The sequence below is a fragment of the Thermobia domestica genome, chromosome 15, assembly GCF_964235325.1.
Source record: "Thermobia domestica chromosome 15, izTheDome1.hap1.1, whole genome shotgun sequence".
In the NCBI taxonomy this organism is placed as follows: domain Eukaryota; kingdom Metazoa; phylum Arthropoda; class Insecta; order Zygentoma; family Lepismatidae; genus Thermobia; species Thermobia domestica.
Window position 1 is genome coordinate 143895222 of NC_137468.1, and position 24309 is coordinate 143919530.

General features: G+C 36.2%; 1 protein-coding gene across 8 annotated transcripts in view; it reads right to left on the reverse strand.

Moving 5' to 3' along the window:
• LOC145671282 (uncharacterized) overlaps positions 1–17394 on the reverse strand; it is a 38331-nt gene extending 20937 nt beyond the window's left edge. Inside the window, exons 1-4 of one of the 8 annotated variants that reach the window (XR_014128496.1) lie at positions 16744–16902; positions 9782–10340; positions 3699–5019; positions 1358–3014 (exon numbers count right to left, since the gene is read on the reverse strand). Coding sequence is in view for 4 of the 8 variants with exons in the window: in XM_081740231.1 (XP_081596357.1) it covers positions 3993–5019; positions 9782–10269 (1515 nt within the window). In the remaining 4 variants the exon portion in view is untranslated. Of the gene's footprint in view, positions 1–1233; positions 5020–9781; positions 10341–16724; positions 16922–16967 lie in introns of those variants that run through there. The other 7 variants (XM_081740231.1, XM_081740230.1, XM_081740232.1 and 4 more) reach the window with 7 other exon arrangements.
• Positions 17395–24309: the final 6915 nt, after the last annotated feature.

Genomic DNA, 24309 nt, shown 5'->3' on the forward strand with positions numbered 1-24309 from the left:
GGGGGCTGGGATCGAATCCGGGACACCTAGCACCAGAGGTGAACACTACCACTGAGCCATCGCGGCCCTACAGGAAATTAGGTGGCACGCGACAGACATACAGAAACCGGAGTGTGTAATTATATACAGCGTATCAGCAGAAATTACAGAGCAACTAGGAGGAGGATATTAGCAACCGAACCAGTGAAAGAATGGTCAAAGTTAGAGTAAAACGAAGATTCAGAACTATAACCATTATTACAGCTTATACTGAGAAAAGAGGGAGAGGCAGAGAAAGACAAGTTTTATGAGGAATTGGAAGCAGAGTACAATAAAACACAGAAGTACATGTTAATAGTAATGGGTGACTTCAATCAAAAGTTTTGTAAAGATTTCTTGGCAAACATACCAGAGAAGCATACACTACACAATATAAGCAGTGACAATGAGCTGTTACTAGGGCAATTCGCAAGTAGAAACAGCGTAATAATTAGAAATACAATGTTCCCCCCCCCACACACACAAACCTTCTGGGCACATGGAAGATACCTGGTACAGCGGCAACACATCAAAGTTATTATATACTCATATAATCAAGACATGCATGGTCGATAAAAGATGTGAGAAGTTAGAGGGCCAAACTGCGAGTCTGACCACTACAAGGTTAAAGCAAAACTATGGGAGAGAATAAGTCGAGTACAAAGTAGGAGGAAATGAGATATGGACAAGCCCTAAGATATGAAAAAAAAAAAACAATTATATCAGAGAGCAATAAGAAGCAAAAATTCAAAGGAAACTGGAAGAGAGGAGGGAACAAATATAGACGATGAATGGCAGCAAATAGAAAACATAATTAAGGATGCAGCAGAAGAATAGAAAACGAACAGGAATCAAGAATGGTTTGATGAAGAATGTAGACACTATAGCCGAGAAAAATAAAGCACGGAGAAGGATGTTGCAGAAGGAAACACGAAATAACTACGAGAAACATGTCTTATTAAGGAAAGAAGCGAAGAAAGCTTGTAGAACAAAGATTTGATAAAAAGAGAGCTGAAAAACTAAATGAACTAAACAAAAATGAAAGGAAAAAATACTACGAAGCTATCAAACTAATGAGGAAAGGATACAACAGAATAGGATGGAAAAATAAAGAAATAGAGGACTTGATAATAGATGAAAATATTGTACGCTATATAAAAGGGCAACGATTAAGGTGGAGAGGGCACGTATAAGAATGGAAGGTCAAACCATGTCAAAAAGGATACTCCAAGAAAGGTTATCCACAACAAAGAAAAGAGGAAGACCAATGAAAAGATGGAGTGAAGATGTAGAAGACGATCTGAGGAAGCTCAAGATCAAAGGATGGAAACGGAAGATGAACAACCTGAGAGAATGGAGGCTGATTGTGGAAGAGACAAAGGCTCACAAAAAGCTGTAGCGACGGCTGATAGGTAGGCTGTCAGTAATAAGATATTTCTAATATCTAAACATGGAATAATATTATTTATATTTTTCACGCTAAAATACGCATTGATGTAGGCGAGTCACTGCTAGGTTTCAAAATATTTGTGCTATAGAAAAAATGCTTTCCACAAATACTAGAATATTTTTAGGGATTTAGATTTCTGAGCTCTCGGCATCTTATGGCCATTAGCCCGTAACGTTTGAGGGATGACGTCCCTCAGCGAGCACATTACCCGGATAAAGGGAGGGAAGAAAGATTGGGGAATGAAGGAAGCGGCCTGAAACCTATGTTAGGTACCACCCCGGCATTTGCCTGGTGTGAATGAGGAAAACCCAGGAAAACCTTACTTAAGGTGGCTGGCCTGATAAAGCTGTTACACTTCTTTGACCGAGCGCCCCCACCGGGAATCGGACCCGGGACCGCTCGCACCGTAGAATATTTCTCATGGTATGTAATGAATATCAAGAAGTTATTTCTGTGGTTTGACAGGAGGAATACTATTAATGAAAATAATACAATGCACGAATATCAAAAATTAAATTATTAATATAGGAGTTGAATTTGTGCTTCCTTACACTAAACAAACTGTACAGAATCCATGTTCTGAATGTAAAGCTTGCGACTGTTCGTGTAGTTACTGCCACTGAATACGTTTGGGCTCATAACTAGCATCTGTTATATTCTTACAATGATGTGTTACTTATGAAATAGATTAAAATCATGTTAAATGTGAAATTGAATGTTAAGAAAAAATGACATAAATTAAGCCAACTAAACTTAAAAATACCATATTCATATTTGAAAATAATTTAATTTAATAATGGTTTTGCTTATATATATAATCTTATTTACTAACCATGTATGTTTTACTAACAATGCAGATGTTTTTTCTCTTATGAAGTAGATAAATAGCTGTCCTTTTGTATAGAAATATACTATAAAAAATTTTGACCTTAATAAACAGCAAATGAGTGTCCGATCCTTGGAATTAAAAATCTCGGATTTAGTATAGTGTACATCCTGGAAATTTAGAAGTCGTAATAACATGGGTAGTAGATGGGGAGAAAAGAACTTGCTCATTGACCCTAGTATTTGTGTGGGTACATCGAAAATGAAATAAAAACGTTTTTCATTTTCATGGAAAAGAACAAAACTAGTGTGGCCCTGTATTCACTTACATAAGTTTTAGTGCAGCCAAAATGCTTTTTCTGTGGATTGACTTACGGAACTATATGCACATAGTGCTACATTAACACAAAAGTTGAATATATCTATTGCGCATAATTAACTGACCTCCTTCCGTTTGACTCTCAGCGAACACGCCTCATGTGTACGCTGAGTGCTAGTTTTCAATTTTAATATCCCTAAAATTGATGTACAGTTGGTATCTTTGCGATTGTAATGTAAAGTTCCCTGCAATTCAGAAACATAAAACAAAGGTACATATTATATTAAGTACAATGTTGTGTTCATTTAAATGCGTTGTTACAAAGTTTGATTGATGTACCTCACATTGTTGCATTTCTGTGGCAATATACCATACTATAACAAATTATACTGTAAGGGGCACCTGTAAAATAAAAGAACTCATATCAATGTTCATTGTAATAACAAAACATAACTGAATGTGATAGGAACTGTTCTTCTAAACTTTAAATATTCTCCTATATTCTCTAAACATAATTACTGATTCATTAACTATCTATTCTTCTAAAAGAAGCATATGTTGGATGAGATTACGTAGAATAAATTTGCATCAGTTCCGGGGAAAAATACATGAATGCTTACTTATTTGTAGTATAATTTGTTAAACAGTAATTAACAAAAATATACTCCAATTGGATAATGCACTAGTGTCTCAACGTCATTGTTCAACCACATTCACCATAACTGTCTTAGTTACATTAAGTCGTAAGTCTTGCACTCATTAGCTAACTCTTGTTCTCTACAGCAATACCAAAATTCAGCATCGTTCTTGGTATGATTAAAAATACAACTTAATTACTTAAACTTTTACACTGACTATAAAAATATACTTTTTCATTTGCAGGAGCTAATGTGATGTTTTACTTATAACGAACTTATATTTGCAAGAACGCGACTATCCACGTATATAACAGTACATTAAACATTTCCTGGTTATAATTTAGCTACAGTTTTGTCAAAGATGTTCTATCACGAGTTTGAGTTAATAATATATATGTGATTTCTAATAATATTTTGCTAAACTCTTAATAAAGAGATGGATTCTCACCTGCATTAATAGTGATTCTTTGCATAGCATTGCGATTCTTTTGGGAATGACCACATCTTACATACGAACAAAGAAACATGTATTTTGATGACAGTGATTCTAACAGACTTTTCCACACTGCTGAAAATACATACCTCAGCTGGCCAAGCAGGCATGAGAATAAACATGTCAAAAACAATCTCTGATAAATATGTATTAAAATGAATTTTCAATTTTGGCAAAACCATTCACTATATCTTTGCAGCATGTTATTTTGATATACCTGCAGTCATATTACATGTGAGATTTACTGTCTTACTGTACAGTTTGCCGCGCTACTTGTGGAATTAATGCTTTGCACTGGTATGTGTGGGCAATGTGGTTTTTAAAATGTGATTTTTGACTAAACCTTTTACCACATTCATGACAACAGTAAGGTTTTTCCCCAGTATGAATAAAATTATGAATTTTTAAACTTGCTTTATAACTAAAGCTTTTTCCGCACTCATCGCAAACGTACGGTTTCTCACCCGTATGGTTATACATGTGTTTTTTTAAATATATTTTATAACCAAAACATTTTCCACACTCGTTGCAAACATAACGTTTTTCACCCATATGTATAATTTTCCTGTGCTTCTCCAAATTATGTCGATACTTGAAAGTTTTGCCACATTGATTGCAAGTATGAAGTATTTCATCTGCATTATTGACATTGTGAAATGTTGGTTTAAACTTCTGATAAAATCTTACCCTCTTCTCCTCACTATAGTACAGTGTTTTATCAATGTGAGTAAGCATATGATATTTCAAATGCGATTTGTTAGTAAGTTGTTTACCACAATCATGGCAGGAGTAAGAATTTTCAACTTTCTGTGTCTTCGATTTTGAATGTGTGAGCATATGGTACGTCAAATGCGATTTGTTAGTCAGCGCTTTGCCACAATCATAGCAAGAATAAGGTCTAAGGTTTGTATGCGTATACATGTGATACTTCAAATGATGCTTCTGGTTGAACATTTTTCCACATTTGTCGCACTTATAAGGTTTCTCAACATAATGAGTGTTCATGTGAATTGCTAATAATGATTTTATTCTGTATCCTTTCCCACACTCCTGACAATAATAAAGTTTTTCATCTGTGTGTTTGACCATATGAATTTCGAAATTCGACTTCTGGCTGAAAGGTTTCCTACATTCTTTACAAAAGTAATGCCTCTTGCCCCCTGACGTTAATACAGAACTTTCCAAGGAAGAGTTACGTAGAAACTTGTTTGGATAATCCTTCCAACAATTAGGATACTCACTTCCATCATATTGACTGTACGATGGAATTAATTCCCTGCAAAACGTAAATCGTATTACCTTTACTTTTCATGTTCCCAGTAACCTACGTTTGATCCATATACCGAAGAATTTGTTTGTGAGAAAATTTAAAGAGCAGGTAGTTAAAAATCTAAAATGCTTCCCGCGAATGGTTTACTTGAAAAATAATACAATGTAACATGTGAATCCAGAAAAAGAGGTCTTTAACACCTAGGTACCGATCTACGTAACTGGTAACTTCCGCTTCTCCTTTATAGTGCTGTTTATATCATTATGTCGTCGTGACATGCGGTGCAATATTTGAAATAACATAATTTGTAAATTATTTAACACATACGGTTTATAGCTTTTTTCATCATAAGAGGATGACTTTGGAAATATATATGGCAAGTTGAGAATTGAATACCTGTGTACTATACATGAAGAATTATTCACATCCAAATTTTAGCAGGCTTTCTATAACATGACACACGCTGTGTATGAAACCCTGGTTACCTTTGCTGCAATGGTGCACATAAAACTAAAACACAATACTGGTAAAATACAACTAAAGAAGGAACAGTAATAGTGTATGTCTATATCCAGGTTTAATTTTCCTGGAAAAATAAAAGAACTCCGCCATAAAATTAAAGATGTAAGATGGGGGAATAGTCGTGGATATACAATTAGAAATGTGTATCTAGTTCATGACATTTTATTTAGAAAAATACTTTTCTTACATTATTTTCTCAAAATGTTTGAAGCTTTTAGCACTACGATATATTATTGAAGAGTTTAAATAATAGCGTACAATAATTAAATCAGATGCAGAAACTTAAGTAGACACGATTTTGTGGTAACTATGAATTCGAAATTTCGTTATAAAAATATGCGTAAAGCGGGATAAAATTGGAGAATACAAATTCAATGTAAGAACACTATTTTCCATGGCAATTACAATTATTTACGTTTTATTTCACTTTAATTTCCGCTTATTTGCGATGTGACGTCTATTCTCTAAGAGAGTGGCATACGCCCACTGCGCGGCCAGACAGAAATTCTGATTGTCCACCACTTACCTACTGGTGGAGGCGGATTGCTTCCGAGCCAGTCCTCGCTTGCTCGCAGGTATGGTGCCCCAGCATTTCGAGGCAAGCTCACTTCCCGCACATGCTAGCCGTAACAGATTCCTGGGATAAGTTCTTATGAGTTACCGAATCCCACAGCATTACCACGGTCCGCCATAGTCCAACCCGGGAGTCCCAGGCATACCCGCGAGGGTTTGTTCAATCCTGTCCTGCCTACCGCTGTCGTTGCATGCAACCGCCTTCGCGTCTAGAGGTACCACACACTCGAGGTAATCCCGTATTTTATCTCGGATCCAATGGTACGTGTTAACTCCCCTTTTGAGTTTGATGTCATCCGTTTTCCTAGTTTCCGCCTTTTTACTAGGATCAGAAACCATTACACAAATATCAAGCATTACATTTTCCCTAGTCGCCGTTGTCCCCCTGCAGGCAGGAATCTGACATTCCCCTCCCGATAGGATCACCTAAGCAATACGGCCTTCTGTAATTAGAGTAGAGGTGCACCGTACATTACCAGAGCCAATGACATGTAGACCGTCTGATAATGCAGGCATGTTCATTTGGAAGCAGAGAGCGCTCGCTACCCTGGTAGGCACGCTCAAGCAATACGGGACTACCAATCTTTTACGTGTTTAGGTATCACGTACACGTTGTAGCTAAGCTGCATTACGAACCCAATGGTACGTGTACACCACCATTAGGAGGGCCCACCATACCGTTAGAGTTGTTCAAGCAATATAAAACTTCCTCTAATTACGATAGAGGTACACTGTACATTACAAGACACAATGGCTGATGTAAACTGTCTCCCTTTCAAGACAAATGGCCATTTAGGAGTGGCAAGCTCCCCTGCCAGGGTCGTGAATCCTATTATCTGGGCATAGTTATCACTACCTTAGCACTCCTGAGGTACCAATGTGCTTTATGATACACGTATGAAACGCTCTTTGAGGGCAGTACCTACATCACCCCGCCGGTGGAGCGTTGGATCCACCCCTGGGTACACAAACTACCCCTCTTTCATACGTGTTGGGGTATCACGTAATCTTATCTTCCAGACCCAAGGTCACGATTTAGTTGCCCATTTGTGAGGATAGCCAAAGCCTTACGTTTGCCGGCAGGAATGGCAGTTAAAACACTAGAGCCTTTCTATCTCAAGTATGCCTTCGGAAAATATGCGAAACATACTTCGCCCCACCCTCCGTTTCCCTCTTACGGAGGAAACCTTCCCTTTCTTTTGAGAAAAGAACTGAATGGTCTCGGCTGTGTTGCCAATTTATCCTTCATCGTTTGGTCTTGGGGAGTGAATATCGTAGATTGCTTAGAACACCTAACAAGACAGTGCACAGCGAAGCCCGTAAAGGAATTCAATGAGGCTGCCGTGTCTGTTCATTGAAGGATTTCGGGCCCAGGATCTCGTGAAGAGTGTGAGGAGGTAGCACACACATTCCCAGATTTAATGGTTCGAGTTTGTCGCCCATTTCAGAGGATAGCCGAAGCCTCACCTCTGTTCGTAGGTTGTTGCCCACCTTTCTGTCCGCTGTTCATAATGGAGCAGCGGTACAATGCAGGTATGTGAGACAGTAATGTTTCCATGAACTTTCCAATCGGCTCCTTCGGCGCTAAGCTACCTGTATGCATGCAACTCGCACGCACCACAGAGGGTCTCCGCATACGGACAAACGATGTTTCTTAAGTAATATTATGAAACACGAAAAAAGAAACAGTGATTGATAGGGAAGGTCAGCCTGAAAAATGACGCCACACAAAGAAGCACATGTTTCAAGGAAAAATCGTCCTTTGGACGAAAGAACAGCTGTCAGCGTTTGCTAGTAATAAGACAAATAAATCTACGTTAAGAATTGAAGGCCTTGAATGTTCACAGGGACCAAGTACTAACCATGATTCTACTACTTAACTTGGAACGTGACACTTTTAGCTCTGAAGAACATGGTGAGGAAACTACCTCATACCCGGTTATAATAAAAGTTGTATTGTCTATGCAGTTTTGCACTGCATATAGACTTCCCACTTACACAGAAACAAAGCGATCCCGTACAGATTTTTTCGTGAGTCAATATTAGCTCGCTCATCATATTTCCATTAAATTTAATTCTTTGTAACAGTCATTCGTAGTTGGAAGTACCAATATAACCGACTTTATTTGTCCCTTAACACCTCCTAAAGATCTGCTTAAACGGGCACATTTCCTGCATTTTCCTCAAGTTAGTAACATGAATATACAAAAGGAACAGACAAGTTTCATGTTATTACTAAACAAATATACAATTGGTAAAAGAAATGTCAAAAAAAAAAAAAAAAAAAAAAAAAAAAAAAAAATAGAGTACAAAACTAGCATTGACATACAATCCAAGTGTGTACAGGGCGTATGATCACAGAAAACGAAAAGGAGAGACCTTATGCGTTCATTATAGCGGCTATGCTGTACATACACATCTCATAAGTTATAAATTCGAAAAAAAGTAAAATTATTTAATATTTAGTGTTTTCTGATGAAAGGCAGGGATTTGGCAAATTAAGAAAGTTACACAATATGTCAGGGCTAAGTAACATAATACATTAGAACACATATAAAAATTAAATTATAGTCTCTTCTTCATATCTATAATTTGTACTAGTGAACATAAGCAATATAGGAAGTGTTAGTAATTACCTAACAAAATAATTTGTCAATTTATAAGTTTATAAACATTATGTAACTATTAACCTCAATTATTGAAAGGGACGAATTAATTAGTACATGGATGATAACAGGTGTCAGACGAGACTTAACGTTTGCCAATCTATTAAAAAAAAATAATAATAATTTAGAAAGCCGCATTAGAATAATTTGTCACTGAACGCTGTTGTCACGAACCATCACTACATTACATAGATAGGAAAATACATGCATAGATACTAAAAACTCGGCTGGTTTGACTTATTTACTGAATTATTTGTAAGTACATAAGCCTAAATTAAATCGAGAAGGGATAGTTAACTATCGAAAAGTAAAGATCACCGTTCATTTGGAATAGGACTAGAATGCCCAAGAACTGTGTGTGAAATTTAGGCTCAAGACTAACTTCGGTACATATAGGCATGGGCGTCTCTGGCGGGGGGACGAGGAGGACGCGTTCCCCAATATTTTGAAGTACAAATTATTTAATATTTTATTCTAATTTCATTTATTTACTAACAACAGAATAACATATAAATAATAGTCTAATAATTATATTTATACGGAATGTAATATTCAGGCTGTGAAACTAGTATAACCGAGTTCTTGATATAATTTAGGGGGTAAGAGAAGATAAGCAAAGAGGTGACAAATGGAATCGAACATAATGAACAGGTTGGGCTAGGTAGTATATACCATTTAAATCACTTAGTTTCATGTCCACCTCACCCCAAATTTTACATGCCAGAGACGCCAGTGCATATAGGAGAAAGTTGTGAATTCAGTACCAGAGTTTGAGCGCCTTTAATTCCGTAGGTTCCTCCAGGTACTATTTAAAGAGGTTGGGTAAATCCCTGATTCGCTGCAACGAGAAAAAACATCGTTCTTACCTAAGACCCAGCTCGACCTACCCGGTTGGTTGACAGTTTAGTGACTTCCCTACCCAAACCGTAGTGAATTACTGGACGTAGCAAAAAACAAAAGATTTATATCAACATACCTCTTGAAGATATATACAAATGTAAACGTACCTGAATTCCTGAGAATTACCACCAATTTCTCGATAATAATTTCTTTGAGTGGTTTCCTCGTTCTTATCTCTAATAATATTGGAATTCTCCGTAGCGCTTAAGAACTCATTGTTTTCTGAGTTTAAGAGTGCAATGCTAGTAAGACAAGTTTCAGCATTTACTAGTAAATCAGACATTGACAAACGCTTGATCAGACATATAGCTTGTGCATTTAGTTTCCAATCTGCTACTGCGCCATGTTCATTATCATCTAAAACGATATTAAACTCAGGTTCCAGAGTTTCTCTTACTGTGGAAAGTTTGATATCGTTATGTGTCTCTGTCCCATCTTGTACTGTTCCTTTACATTCTAAACAAAACGCAGAATATGTTGAAAGAGGATCTTCCAATTCATTGGCATTAATATTATGTTGTGTATATTCACTATTTTCAATTTCTAATTTCGTCTCAACTTTAATAGAAGCAACGTTTAAGTAATCGAAAGCCATTTGTTTAGGTGAATAATTTATCAAACTGGTGACTTAAGCCCTTCACCGCAAAGTATTTCAGCTAAATGAATCTGAAAGTATAAAAAAATATACATATACCGGGTGCTGAAATAATAGTGACAACGAAGACAATCATCATATAGAGGATCTCAAGAGGAAAAGAAAAGGACTCAGAGTGAAAAATGAAAAAGAAATGAAAAATGATATATTTCAGTTTAACATTTCATACTTATGCTCTTTATGCTAAGGGAGATGGATGATTAAGCCAAAGTGGAAATTATAACCTTTCCAAATTATTCGCTGGCGAACATAATAGAAGATGAACTTATGTATAGAAACAAAATTGAGTTGAGTTGATTTTAAGTTTAACGTCTCTTTCAGCAGCGAGGCAATATGAGACGGGACCTACTGATTAACGTGGAGTCCGAACCACATGAGCTCCCACCGGGAATCGAACCCGGATCTCAGAAACGAAATTATATAGCTCCGAAACTATGGGACTCATCGTCATAAATCAATAGATCACTTACAAACTAGTATGCATTTTACGTTAAAAATGTTTCAAAATCCCTCAGTTTTTGCGCAACAAATTTTTGAGATTGAGGTATGGGATGATAATTTATAGTACTTGTTCAGTAAAAAGTGCGATTATTTAGTAACATGCCTGGAGTTTGAAAAGGATGGATTGTAATGTATGTTCTGTGCAGTAGTGTATAGTTATTATCATAATGGTTATATGCTTCGAAGTGTCAAATATATAGGTTTTTAGCTTAAGTTTTGCTTATAACATTATAAATGAAATGAAATGAAATCGTTCACTTTTACGTCCCACGATTATACCGGCTAGGCTATAGGAGACGGTGATGATAAGTGAATGAAATGGTGGAATGAGGAGTGGGAAAAAACGGGAGAACACCGAGGAAATCCACGCACACGGTGTTTGTCTACTACAAAGTTCACTTGGCGGGAGTTGGGATTGAACCCGGGATCCCATGCACCAGAGGTGAAGCTCTATAACTGAGACAAAGCGGCCCCAATATCATTATAGTAGTACAGATTAGGCTTACATGACAATTTTACGGAAAGTTAAAAAATAACATCATTTCAGTAATTGACTCAAAATGAGTTACATAAAATCTCAATTTCATGCAGCACTATGTATAATTTTACGGAGTTATGCATCCACATACAACATACTATCTCTTGGTAAAAATTTCTGATAGTAGCTAATATTAAATATTCCTTATAGAATAACATTTTGTTGCTTATCGAAATGTCATATTTACTTATTAGTATTCTTTAAATGTACAACTTTCAAAAGTATGTGACATCTAAAAGTTCGACAATCTACTCAGATTGAAAACAGGAAACACCGAAATACTATGTAATTATTGCAGATGGTTGTAATTTAAGACACATTTAGAAAGTGTACATATAGAAGGAAAGACTATAATTTTTAACGTAATTGAAGTGGATTTAGGTCTCTTGTCTGACGGTGGATGCTCTATCGCTTATGTACAGTGACATTTCTTCTTTTAAAGAAACTATTCAGTACCATGACGAAGAAAGCATGTTAGGACAACAAAGTTACAACAAAGAAAATGCTGGATCATGAATTCATGGCAAGCACTCCAAAACCATCGTGTAGTTTCCTGGGACATTGATAGTTTTATTAACGACTTAAATAGGGTAGAAAATGGTTTAAAATATCCATAGAATTGTTGAATTTCTATACAATAATTATCAAAAGTTGTCAGCCAGTTGAGACTTTGGAAGTCACGTAGATAAGTGATCTAATATGCGAAAAACTAGGACTGATTCTCTTTTTCAAAAAATTATTGTAATTTCTTATGCTTATCAACATTGTTCGAAACGCACTAAACTGACAAAAAAAAAAAAAAAAAAAAAAAAATGCATGCCTGTTTAGATTCCTCAGGTAACGATTGTCATAATTAATAAATATGGTCAAACAATAGACGAAGTTAGCTAATAAAAATACCAAAAAATTATATTGTATGCTTCAATAAACTAATTAAAATCATTAGAAAAATTTTTATTCGAAAACTAAACAGTATTGATGAATAACTTCAACGTACAAATAAAATAAAATATATAGTCTGTTCAAAAAATTCGATTATGAACACTTGTGAAAATTTGGATATTTTTTTTTTTTTTCAACTGGACTAGTCAATAACTTCCATTTTGAATACGAAACAAATGCCTAAATATGTAACAGATCTAGAAGCCATGTTTTTATCATATTTATGTTTTGCTAAAGTATAAATTTGAGTATAGTATTTTGTTGGAAGGAAATGAAAATAAATCTTTCAGGTTAACGTAATATGATTATGCCTTTCAGGCTAAGGGAGATGGATGACTAGGGCAAGTGAAAGATGTTAAATAACAGATGGAATGATACTGTGAAAAAAATCTGGAATATTCAGAGGAAATTAATGGCCACGATGCTGCCTACCAAACTTACTTGGTCAACGATCGACCCAGGAATCCCATGCACCAGAAATAAATGCATCTTTTTAGAAGAAAATTGCCCTTAGGCCATGTATCTAAAGTAACATTCAGGTAATTGCATATCTTCGCCATCATAAGCTCCTTTCTGTTTGAAATGAACTTTAAACTTTTGTTCCATGTATGACGTTATCGAATCGTTGTGATTTCTAGTTAATTGAACTCTAAGCCAATTCCGTGATTTGCTTCAGATATGGTTTGGAATCATTCAGCAACCTACTGAGACAAAATTATGTTTCTTATACTGAACTTGTGATCCTAACTTCCTTTAGCAGTTATTTCATATAGAAACCATGCATAGTCTTTTGGTTTGAAACTTATAAGCTTGTAGGGATTCTCCCGATTTTCCCGAGAAAAAAGTACAATTGTCTATATAAAAATAGTGTTTTGTTGGAAAATAAATACAATATTGCTTAAAGGAAATAAAATATAGCGATGTGCATATACAGGGTGTCTACTAAAATTCCAAAATGAAATTTCGTGACTTTTTCGAGACCTTTTCTTTACCAAATCATAAAGTTTCCTAACATTTTCAAGAGCGAATTTGGGTGCGATCTAGGCCGAATTTTCATGCACGCAATAGAAACGTACTTTGCTTGCGATTTGATTGCGTCTAAACCCGACCATAGACATTTTTGGTGGTGAATTTTGACGTTTTATACAACAAAATTTTCCAATCTGTACTTACATTTGTACAGTTGAAAAAAAAAAAAAAAAAAAAAAAAAAAAAAAAAAAAAAAAAACGACCTCAAAGCTAAATTTCGTGACTTTCGTGACCAATAGACACCCTGATATAATTCCATTTACACAAAAATATATTTTTCTATTTTTCTCATAAAAATAGAGCATTTTCTTTCTCGCCAAACCTCAACTGATCACATTAATATCAGAATTTGGTGGTGAGATTGTTGGAGCGCGGGAAGTATGGGAAGGTCCGTCATTACCTGCCAGGCTAAAGTAATACAGGCTAAGGCGCTCGTCTGTAACAACACAGTTCTATAACAATTTTTAATGATATTGGTGATGAGTTTAACAATAGTGATGATGGGAATAAACAAGTCTCGACTGTCACAGGAAGTGTTCGTTGCGTTGAGTATATACATGACTAGCCAAGAATGGCAACAATACGAATTCGAAACTTGCTAGAATCCTTTGTACATTTGTAGCCTTTATCCTTTCGCTGTTCTGACGGACTTTTCATCATAACACATGAGAGAGACTGCTTAATATTGTTGAAATTGCACTTTATTAAGCAGTGTCTCGCATATACAATATTAAGCAGCATCTTGATGAACATATTTTGTATTAAGTCCAAAGAATACATTTAATATTTTATAGTGCAGTATCTTTGAACTTCTATCATCGAGTTGAACCGCTACTAAAATACACATGTACGTTTTCCAGTTTTTGGAATAATTCCTTTACGTGGAAATATTTGAAGGTGTTGAAGTGATTACATGAACACACTCAAGAAGTTTCACAAAACGTAGATTTTACAGTCTTTCGAGATTTGCTGTAAATAAACAAAAGCAGATTTGTAACTGAACGGCGGATATAAATATGAAAGTTTTATGCATTGCACAGTGGCGATTTCCGATCTATAGTAATAAATTTCACACGCCATTGTAGCTCAGTAAGTCCTCCCTGAAAATTGTTAACTATCGGGCAGTGCTTCCCTTTAATAGAAACATGTTGAACGGCCCCAATCCTCACCAACTGTTTAGTAGGAGAAGGGAAGGTTTAGTTACGAAACTTATGAAACTATATTATTTAAAAAGCTATTAGACAACTGCTCTATTTTTATTTTGCCAGCTTCATTCTATCAGAATGTCAAATTAACATGATAAAATATCCCCCCATACCACAATTTCTCTTAAAGAAAGTTATTGTGAAAGTACCACGGATTCTGAAACGTGGATATCTATACACTGTGCATAGTACTATCTGAAGTATCTCCCATAATCAGTGATGATGTGTACAATGGTTTCGAAACTATGCGATTATACATTAACCTTTTATCCATTTTTTTCAGATTATAACGTAGAAAGGATGCATATTACATTCGTCCTATGTTTATTCGCGTAGTTTGTACTTCTTTTGGGGCTCTCCACATCATCTCTATCGCTGTTATCCATGGGCGGAATTAGGAATTGTCTGCTGGGTGGAACGGTAAATACAAATGAGAACTGAAGGGTGTTATAAGTGGCATTTTTACTTTTTTTCAAAAAGCTGGGAGGGCAATGCCCCCCCATCCCATAAATCCACCAATGCTGTTATCGCAATTGTTTCGGCACTCGTACATAAAGAAATCAAACCTTACATTCGCTTGTAATGTCCGCAACTGCCACTTCAATACTCAGAGTGCTACTCGGCTGTCTTTTCTCACTTTTTCTTTCACGCTTTTCAGTTAACAATATAAAATTCCGACCTTGGAATAGTGTCTGTTATAGGTTAATTAAGAGCGTATGAGTCATTAATTGTGACCGTGAAACACTTCATTTGCACATCTGCAAGTCTTACACCCTCATCGACGGCACCGGGGCCCGTACTTGAGCCAGAACCACTACCAAGTGATTTGGGGGGAGAAACTAAATAATACCCACGTTTCCGATTTCCTGGAAAAGTTTCCACGCCTGCTCTTGGAAGGTCTAACCCAACCTAGTTTACTACATTTCTTATTTAATTTCGCATATCTCGTACCTAATTCAGTACATTTCTCAACTAATTTAATACATTTGGAACTTTTCTCAATTTTTCGTGTGGTCCGGCGATACAGCATTAATGCCATGTTTTCATAGATAAAGCAAGGGTTGAATATCTATTTTTTTTATACATCATGTAATTATCTTGAAAAAGTGTTGTGTCCAAAAATATATATACTTACTGTTAGCCTGCACTTAAATTAATTACATATCATGTTTCAAATTAGTAAATTTTGGGTTCACTCCAGCTGACGGTTGCATCAAGTAGAAAATTTGTAGGTAAAATACGGTATGAAACATTTTTCGAGCGAGAATGAAAATGTAAATGTAAGTAATTACTGTCAGTGCACAACATATTGAAATGAATTTTGAGTGATAGTGAAAGTACTGTATGCGTGAATATGCTCTTCGACTATCCTCGTTTATGCGTATACCTCCATCGCTCACGCGCCTGCTCTCTACGGACGCACCTCATCGCTGGCGCTTCTGGTCTGTTTCGGTCAGATAGCATTCGTGCTTATTAGCGGCCATCTAGCACAAGTTGGTTCGTGTTTTATGCACTAGTTTTTATTCCATACGTCCGCACTGTATTTACACTGAACCCTCCTGAACTCAATCTGCAAGTAGTAATCGAGCTTTACATTTAGTGCATGCTATGCTAAAAGAAATATAAAGCGGATATAGTATACGAGAGTGCCTCATCATTTAGCGAGGACTCACGAAGTGCAGTCTTTTAAGGATTATTCATTGAGGATATAGGAACTTGAAAATGAGGTAAAAATGCGACTTTCATTTAATTACTGAGTAATATAAAATAAAATGTACGTCGGTTTGCGTTGCGTTTCGTTGTGTTTTATGGTATGCGAAGAATAATAATATGCCCTTGTACGTAGTGTATGAGTATATGTGGGGGATTTGAAACACATATTGCATGTCACGTGCACGTGGATGCTTCTTACTACTTCTAAATATAATAAAATCATTTTTATACGTAGTGCAACAGTAGGAAGTATCCACGCGCACAGATCATGAGGCACTGTTGTATACTATTACCTATAAAGCTTTTACCTAACCTGAAAACATAAGAAATGTGTTAAAATTTGGTACAACCGTCTGCTCGAGTAATGCCTAAATTTTTACCATATGTTTCGTAAATAACGACAACCATATTCCTAGTCTACACCAGAATTCAAAGGAGTAAGCAACAAAAGTTGAACGTAAAACAACCTGAAGTAACTTTCCTTACTTATTCTTTCAGAGATATCAGTCCGAAAATTAATTAAGCCAAAAATTTATTGATGTTCAACCTCTACAGCACTGAGCATCCTGTACACAACTCTCTATATGTCAAATGGAAATTCAAATTATTCCTACAATATCTATGCTTCCAAAACCATTAAAGATATATTTTGTTGCCTCGAGCAGAATAAATATAGGCTACAAGTGTAAAATATTATATGCATGACTTACAAGAAGGATTTTTGAAATGAAAATTTAATTGGCTAGGGCCTTATGCAGAGTAGTTATGACGCGTGACTTTAGTTGCACGATTAAAAGTCGAAGATCAGTACACCTCGTTTAAGTAAATGTGATGGAAAAAATAATAAAAGCACCAGCATGTTTTTTTTTTTTTTTTTTTCGAACACGAGAAATGTACTGTAATTTCATTAGTGGAAAAATACAAAGACATTATTCAATGTAAACAGACTGGCTTGGTCAATGAAGTTTAAATCCGCAAATTCGACCATTCAAGCTAAAACCAAGTTTATCCATTTGACAGAAACTTAAGCTTGAACATTGTTGGTGCAACAGTTATATTCACCGAACCTCTTGATTATGACCCTCGTCCAAGAGTTGAATTTCGTTGGTGCACACAGCCATTGCTCTAGTGCTTGGGTATGGCACGGAAACGCAGTTATTTGTTCTCCGGTCAGTTGCATTAATCGCTAGTGCGGCACTTCACGATGCGTGGATACTTTCAGCGGAGCGTAAAGACCTTGTTATAGATAATAATAAAAGGTCAGGAGGGAAAAGAAAAAAATCAGCGCAGCTGTTCAAGAAAATGACAACCGGAAAATCTGTTAGTTAAGTCTTCTTCGATGAAAGAAAAGACCGTCCTAACGCAAGCTAAAAACGAAAAACATTGGCATCGACGGCAAATCGAAGAACATCTAACAAGAGTGGAAGAATCAGGTTCAACATATTTGGGCAAGTAGTGAAGAGGACATCGCCGCATCTTTTCGCATATATCTGAATGAAAACGAAGCTGATCTGTCAAAGTTGGCAGCAGCTGGCTGTGACGGTACATCAATAAGCACGGGGAGATTTAACGGCTGTACCTTGTTGAAAAAAACTAAATTATGTACTTCAACGGATCGTTTGTCTTCTTCAGCCTAGTGAACTGCCGCTTCATCACTTAATAGAACATCTCGACGGTGGCACATCGGGTCCAAAAACACTTCATACGCTGTGCCTTGCTTTCTCGCAAGGAAATGCCAACATTTGGATCGAAAAAGACTGTTATCTAGAAAGCTAAAGCAAGTAAGTGAGGACACAACAAGGTCATGGCAGAAAATTAAAGAGGCTAGGAGGGCGAAACTCGAAGTGCAGTCACCTCCTCGTGATGAGTTCTGGGATATTTTGACTGAAGAATAAATGATCGAGAATGTTGATAATGAGTTGCATTACAGCAAAGAAATAAACTCTACTCTTCGCCTAAAAAATAAATCCACTTTTTGTGCATAGGCCTACATATAAAAAACGCCACAATCTTGCCTTAAGCGTTGAAATTTGCCAATTTAAGCGAAGAACTGCAAATAAGTGGGCTTTGAGAAGGTTAATTACATATTGTCAAAGCTGTCCCTAAGGTTGACTCGAGTAGACCAGGATACACAACAATAGAATCACAAGGAGTCTTATTGAACTGGTATTTTGTGTATTTTCTTGTCACGTGTGGTCGGACCAGTGTTGGGTAAGTTACTTGTAAAACTGTAACGCGTTACAAGTTACTTTACTTTCTCTTAAAATGTAACGCGTTACTTGCCTCAAAAAAGTAACTGTTACTTTACTTCGAAAGTAACTCGTTACTTTTAGGTTCGAAACTTTGAATATGTGGAAAAAATCTTATTACTTCAGTTTTCCGTACTGCTATTACTACCGCTATTATTATTATTATTATTATTATTATTATTATTATTATTATTATTATTATTATTATTATTATTATTATTATTATTATTATTGCACGTTCTGAATCGATTATGTAAATGCAAGGATAAATTTTTACTTGACAACTATATGAACATTTTAATGTAATGTAACATTGCCTAAAATGACATACTGCGTTACTCGTAGGGATGGGAACGAGTGAATTCGAGCAAGTTTTCTTTGAAACTCGATTCGACTAGAAACAGACATCTTTGAGCTCGACTCAAGAATTCGACTTGAAAAATTTCCTCCAACTTGACTCGAATTCGGGTCGAGTTTCGAGTCGAGTGGAGTCAAATCTAGTGTATAGTTTCGAGTACTCTCTTCAAGTATCTTACATAGACAATATAATTATTATCAATGGTGCTACTACTACTACAACTTCTTTTCTTCTTCTTCTTCTTCTATTATTATTATTATTATTATTATTATTATTATTATTATTATTATTATTATTATTATTATTATTATTATTATTATTATTATTATTATTATTATTATTATAACAACACTGTGTATAAACATGAAAGATAGGCGGTTTATATATGAATACTAAAAAAGTAGTTGATTGCTAACCTCGGTAGTCGTGAAGTCTAGGAGTAAAGGACATTGTTCACGAGCTTCTGAATTTGGGTTGAGGGTCTCGGTTGAGTATTCGGGTTCGAGCCATACGTTGTTAAAAGTTATAGGGCATTGGCCAAATATCTTCAAAACTGCTCGGCCCGGGTTTAGAATTGTCAACGACTCGAGCAGATCGGCTCACAGCTCATTCATTATCGACTCAAACCGAGAAGTGAGCTGAGCCAACAACTCACCCAATCGAGTCGGCTAGAGCCCTTCGCTCAGTTGAGTCGAACCGAGCAGATGGCTTATCCCAACCAAGCCAGCTCGAGCCGATGGTTCACCCCAAGGGAGCCGGCTCGAGCCATCGGCTTAGTTAAGCCGAGCCGAGCTAAGCTTGTTATAAAAAATCTCTTGTAGTCTTGCTATCGAGACGAGAAGAGATGCGAGCAGTGTTCCCTCTCGTGAGCAACACTAAAAGTATTCCATATTGCTGCTTAGCTTACATTTCTCATGGCTTTCGCTTTCCAGTGTAATCAGCCCATGATTTCAAAACGAGTTAAAACGAGTGAGCCACGTATCAAACTCGACTCGACTCGAAACTCGACGCCAAAAACAGTGAATCGGTTCGGAACTCGACTCGAGAATATTACTTTTGTCTCGACTCGAAACTCGACTTGTTTTCGAGTCGAGTTTTAGCTTGACTCGTGCCTATCCCTATGCGTTAGAAAAAATTGTTGCTTATTAATATTCTGCTAAACTAATTATATAATAATAACAATGTTGCTATGTAAAATTAAGAATACAGAATATAGAGAAACATTACACTACAACTGACGAAATGAGAACACATGAACTGGGGGTGAATCAAAATTGCCAATAACTCTAAAATCGATACATGCGTTTTAAAGCTAGTTGTTCCAAACTCTATAATCAACGGGACTTTAGGATATGCAAACTGATCTAAAAGAACCCTAATATTACATACCATCAACATTACATCAATAAAGTAGGCCTGATCATCAGAACACCGTTTATTCATATTAAACTCTTACTGAATGTTGTTAATTATGGCACCCTAATTGTTGATAAATATTTCCCGCCGGGGCACCACTTTTAAATTCTGTTCAGCAGTGGCGTACTTACGATTTTGTTTCGGTGGGGCTTTGCCTGAAAATGTGAAAATTCTGCAAGATATTTTATATACTTTACTATAGTAAGTAAGATTTCGAGGGGGGCTTAAGCGCAGAAGCCCCACCCCTAAATACGCCACTGCTGTTCACCATTATCTTCAGCTTTTAAGAAAAAGTATTCTTTCAAATGTTCGAACGATAAAATATTTTCGTTCTCCATCTTTATAAAAACAACACCATTCAAAGTAAAATAGACTACCAGTACCATTGCACTCGTAGTTCACTCACTGAATGTATTGATTTGGAGCTGTCAAAATCTAAGACAAAATCTTCCAGCTGCTTGCAATCAGTACACGTGATTTCCCTGAGGCTGTCCTCATCTTCCAAAAGCAGCAAGTGGCAGTATATTTTGTTATGTAAATAAACAAATCAAATTGTATCTATGAATATATTTGCAATTGCCTATCAACGTAAAATTCGTAAGACGAAACGGGAAAATGCACATCGAGATTTCCCGTTCCGCCTTGCATTAAGATGAAAAGTGATAACAGGTTTTACATGCTAATTTCATTGCTAGAGGTCATAAGGCGAAACGGGAAAAGGCGAACAGTGCAGGAATTGTCGGTCACTGGCATCGTTCATGCTCCATTGTTCCATTCTGAGAAATTTACTTACAGGAAAGAAACATTTGTTTCCGAAAAATATATACATATATTGTAGTTACTCATCCGAAATGTAACGCGAAAAAGTAACGCAAACTAGGTACGTTACTTAAAAATTTGTAACGCGTTACCGTTACAGTTATTTTGGAAAAAATGTAACGCGTTACTAGGAAACGTTACTTGCGTTACGTTACTTCCCAAGACTGCTTCAACCACTTTTCATAGTTTTCATCGTCGTGATAATCGCCAGATTTCGTTCCAGATTTGAACATGACTAACGCGTCTGAAATGAAACCGTTTTCTCCGCCAGCATGCATGATTATTACGCGTTGTCCTTTAGAAATTGGTGTGAGTAAACCTGTATTCTTTTTATCGCTCCACGCGTGTTGTTTTGTGTGCGATGAATGCAAGTACGTCTCATCCATGTAATTTATGGGGAGGTTTTGCGTTCTGTAATGATCTATAGCTCGCAAATAAGCCAACCTCTTTGACCGAAATTCATCTTTTTCAATAAGTAGTCGTCTATTGTTTTCAGCCATAATTTATCTAAATCCTAAGGAACGGATTATTTTCCGTAAAGACCAAGTGCTTCCATTAAAATTAATCTTTTCTCGAAGTACTCGCAACAGTGATTTTACAGAAGGTCGTTGACCGTGAAAAATATGAAATTCATTAATTGTTCGACGAATAACGCATTTGTCAAAATCATCCACTGAGATTTTTGTTTTTCGTTGTGCTCGCTTCTTGTTCGGAGCAGAAAAGCTCGTTCACGTGATTTTGTTCTTTTTCCCGCTTACTGAAAACACGTTTTAGTGTACTTACTGAAACACCGGTAGCTTCAGATACTCGCTTTTGCACTTGTTTTACATTAATTGGATTTCCACTGTCAGCCTCTCTCTTCATAAAATCATAAACATTAACCAAAATCTCTCTGCTTTGGCTTCTTTCTTCCTCAAAGTTTTCCGCTCTTCTTACCCTCCATTATGATTTAAAAAAAAAAAAAAAAGAACAAACCAGCACACAACAGACTAAAACAACACAGAACTATGCACAAAGAACCACTCTTCACTAAACACAAGAACACTGTGTCCAGTTCGGCTTCTGCATGTGTCTCTTATGGCGCCCCCATCTGTGTCATAAATAACCACCCCGGGAGGGAGGGTACCAATAGGACCACTTTGTTTTACCAGAGAAAATGACAAACTTCTCTGTATGAGAGGGGAAGGAGTTGACAGGTCTGTAGCCACGATTTCCCTAAGACTAGGACATGAGTCGTGGTCCCCAGAATGAATGGATTGCAAATATAGGTGGTGTTATGTGATATAATTTTTAGTTATTTTAGCTTACTTTACGATCATCATGTATTAAAAAAATAAACGAGTAAGGAAACCTTTAACGGACCAAGTGCACTTTTACATCTTATTAAATAAATATGCTACTTTATTGTTCAGATTTTCTAAATGAAGATGAGAAATGCAGGCTGCAGATTGATTCAAAGTGTCTTTGTCATCCCTTCCCAGAAATGCTTCAGATCGTCAAATTCTAGTTCACCGCTGTGGCAGTTAGCAACACTATTACGATTGCCTGATCCTTTCAAGTGTGTTGGTGGCGGATTTCAAGGTCATAGCTCATGATATCCCTCGCGCCCTGTAATTTTGAGTAAAGACTAACTCGTTTCTTATCTATTGATATCTTATTATGAGAATCGTATATCCATGGTAATCGGCTGAGGTAATTGGGAACTACTTTACTTTAACAATACTAAATCATATTCTAGTACGAAGGAAATATTAGTGCACAATGGAAATATTACAGTTATACTATTTAAGTGAGTACTAAAACTACCTAAAATTTAAAAATTTGTATTACTCCTTTCAATAATAGGATATTTACCTACAAAATTTCGTATTTCTAGGTATTCTGGGGTTTGAGGTTTGCCATTCTGATTGTAAAAAAAAAAAAAAAAAAAAAAAAAACTCCACAGTTCACCGTTTGGAAATTTCACAGGCACATAATATTAGTCCACCCCTTTGAGCAATGGTCCAACTGCCTACTACATTTCATCTTTCTAGGACTTAGGGATATTGTTCCCTAGGTGAAGGACAGTGGAAAAGACCATTTCATTTTTAAATATAAATATGCATCAATCCGTAACCTTAAGAAAGACAACGAAAATAGTATTATCATTACGTACAATATAATTCTGTAAATTGCTATTGTTTGAATCAATATCAACTCATATATAACAGTATAATATTTAATACAAAATCTAACAAAATTATGATCCACTATGGTCCAATATAATTTGTTTATACATGTACGTAAAAATTTTGACGCGTAAAAATATTTTATTATACACAAATCTGCAAACTGGTCGTATGTTACGAGTTAGTAAAAGATTAAATTCAGCTCCATTTGAACACAACTGAATTCCCTTTGTCGGAGTTCGCTTAAGTTTTGGTTAGCCAATAATAAATGAAACCACGTTTGAAACCCGTTGGCTCGATTTGACGAAAGTTTAGTTCGCTTTCTGAACGGAACAGTTTGGGAACGGTTCGGTTCGGATTGATTTGGGAACGCTTCGGTTTGGGAACGGTTCGGTTCCGTACGGTTTAGGATTGTTTCGGTTCGGTTTGGAAACGGTTCGGTTCGGTTTCGGTTAACTGTTCCAAACCGGTTCAAATGACAAATCGAAACCATGGTTTAGGTTTTTAGAAATCGTCCACCCCTCATCGCCCTCCACTGCGTAAGAGCCTGACGGGACCTCGTGGTTTATCTGTTACTTTACCCCATAACACACACAATAATATATAAATATTTGTAATGCCTATTTCTTTTAATCATAGATTACCTGACGAAGTACGAAAGAAAGGTCACTGCAAAGAAAGGGTGTTTACATAATATAAAACGCAACCTTGAAAGACCTCGACTTAAAAGTCCCGCCAGTCAATAAAGGGTTAAAGGAAATTCTTCTCAAATCAGAGTACCATTCTTAAGCACCAAAATATCCTGTATGGACTGTAGAAATGCTTTATTTATCAAAGTTTCCCTAAACGTGTGGTATGTACTGTACACACAATTAATTCTTCGTAAACAAATACAACTATATAGTATCTGAAACGGGTTTAGTTGGATTGAATGAAAAAGTGAACAGGCATTCGAACTGCGCAATGTATTGTTAATTATCATGAACTGGAAAAAATAGAAAAAATGGGAGCGCGATTGATGAGCACCAAACATCAAAATTTC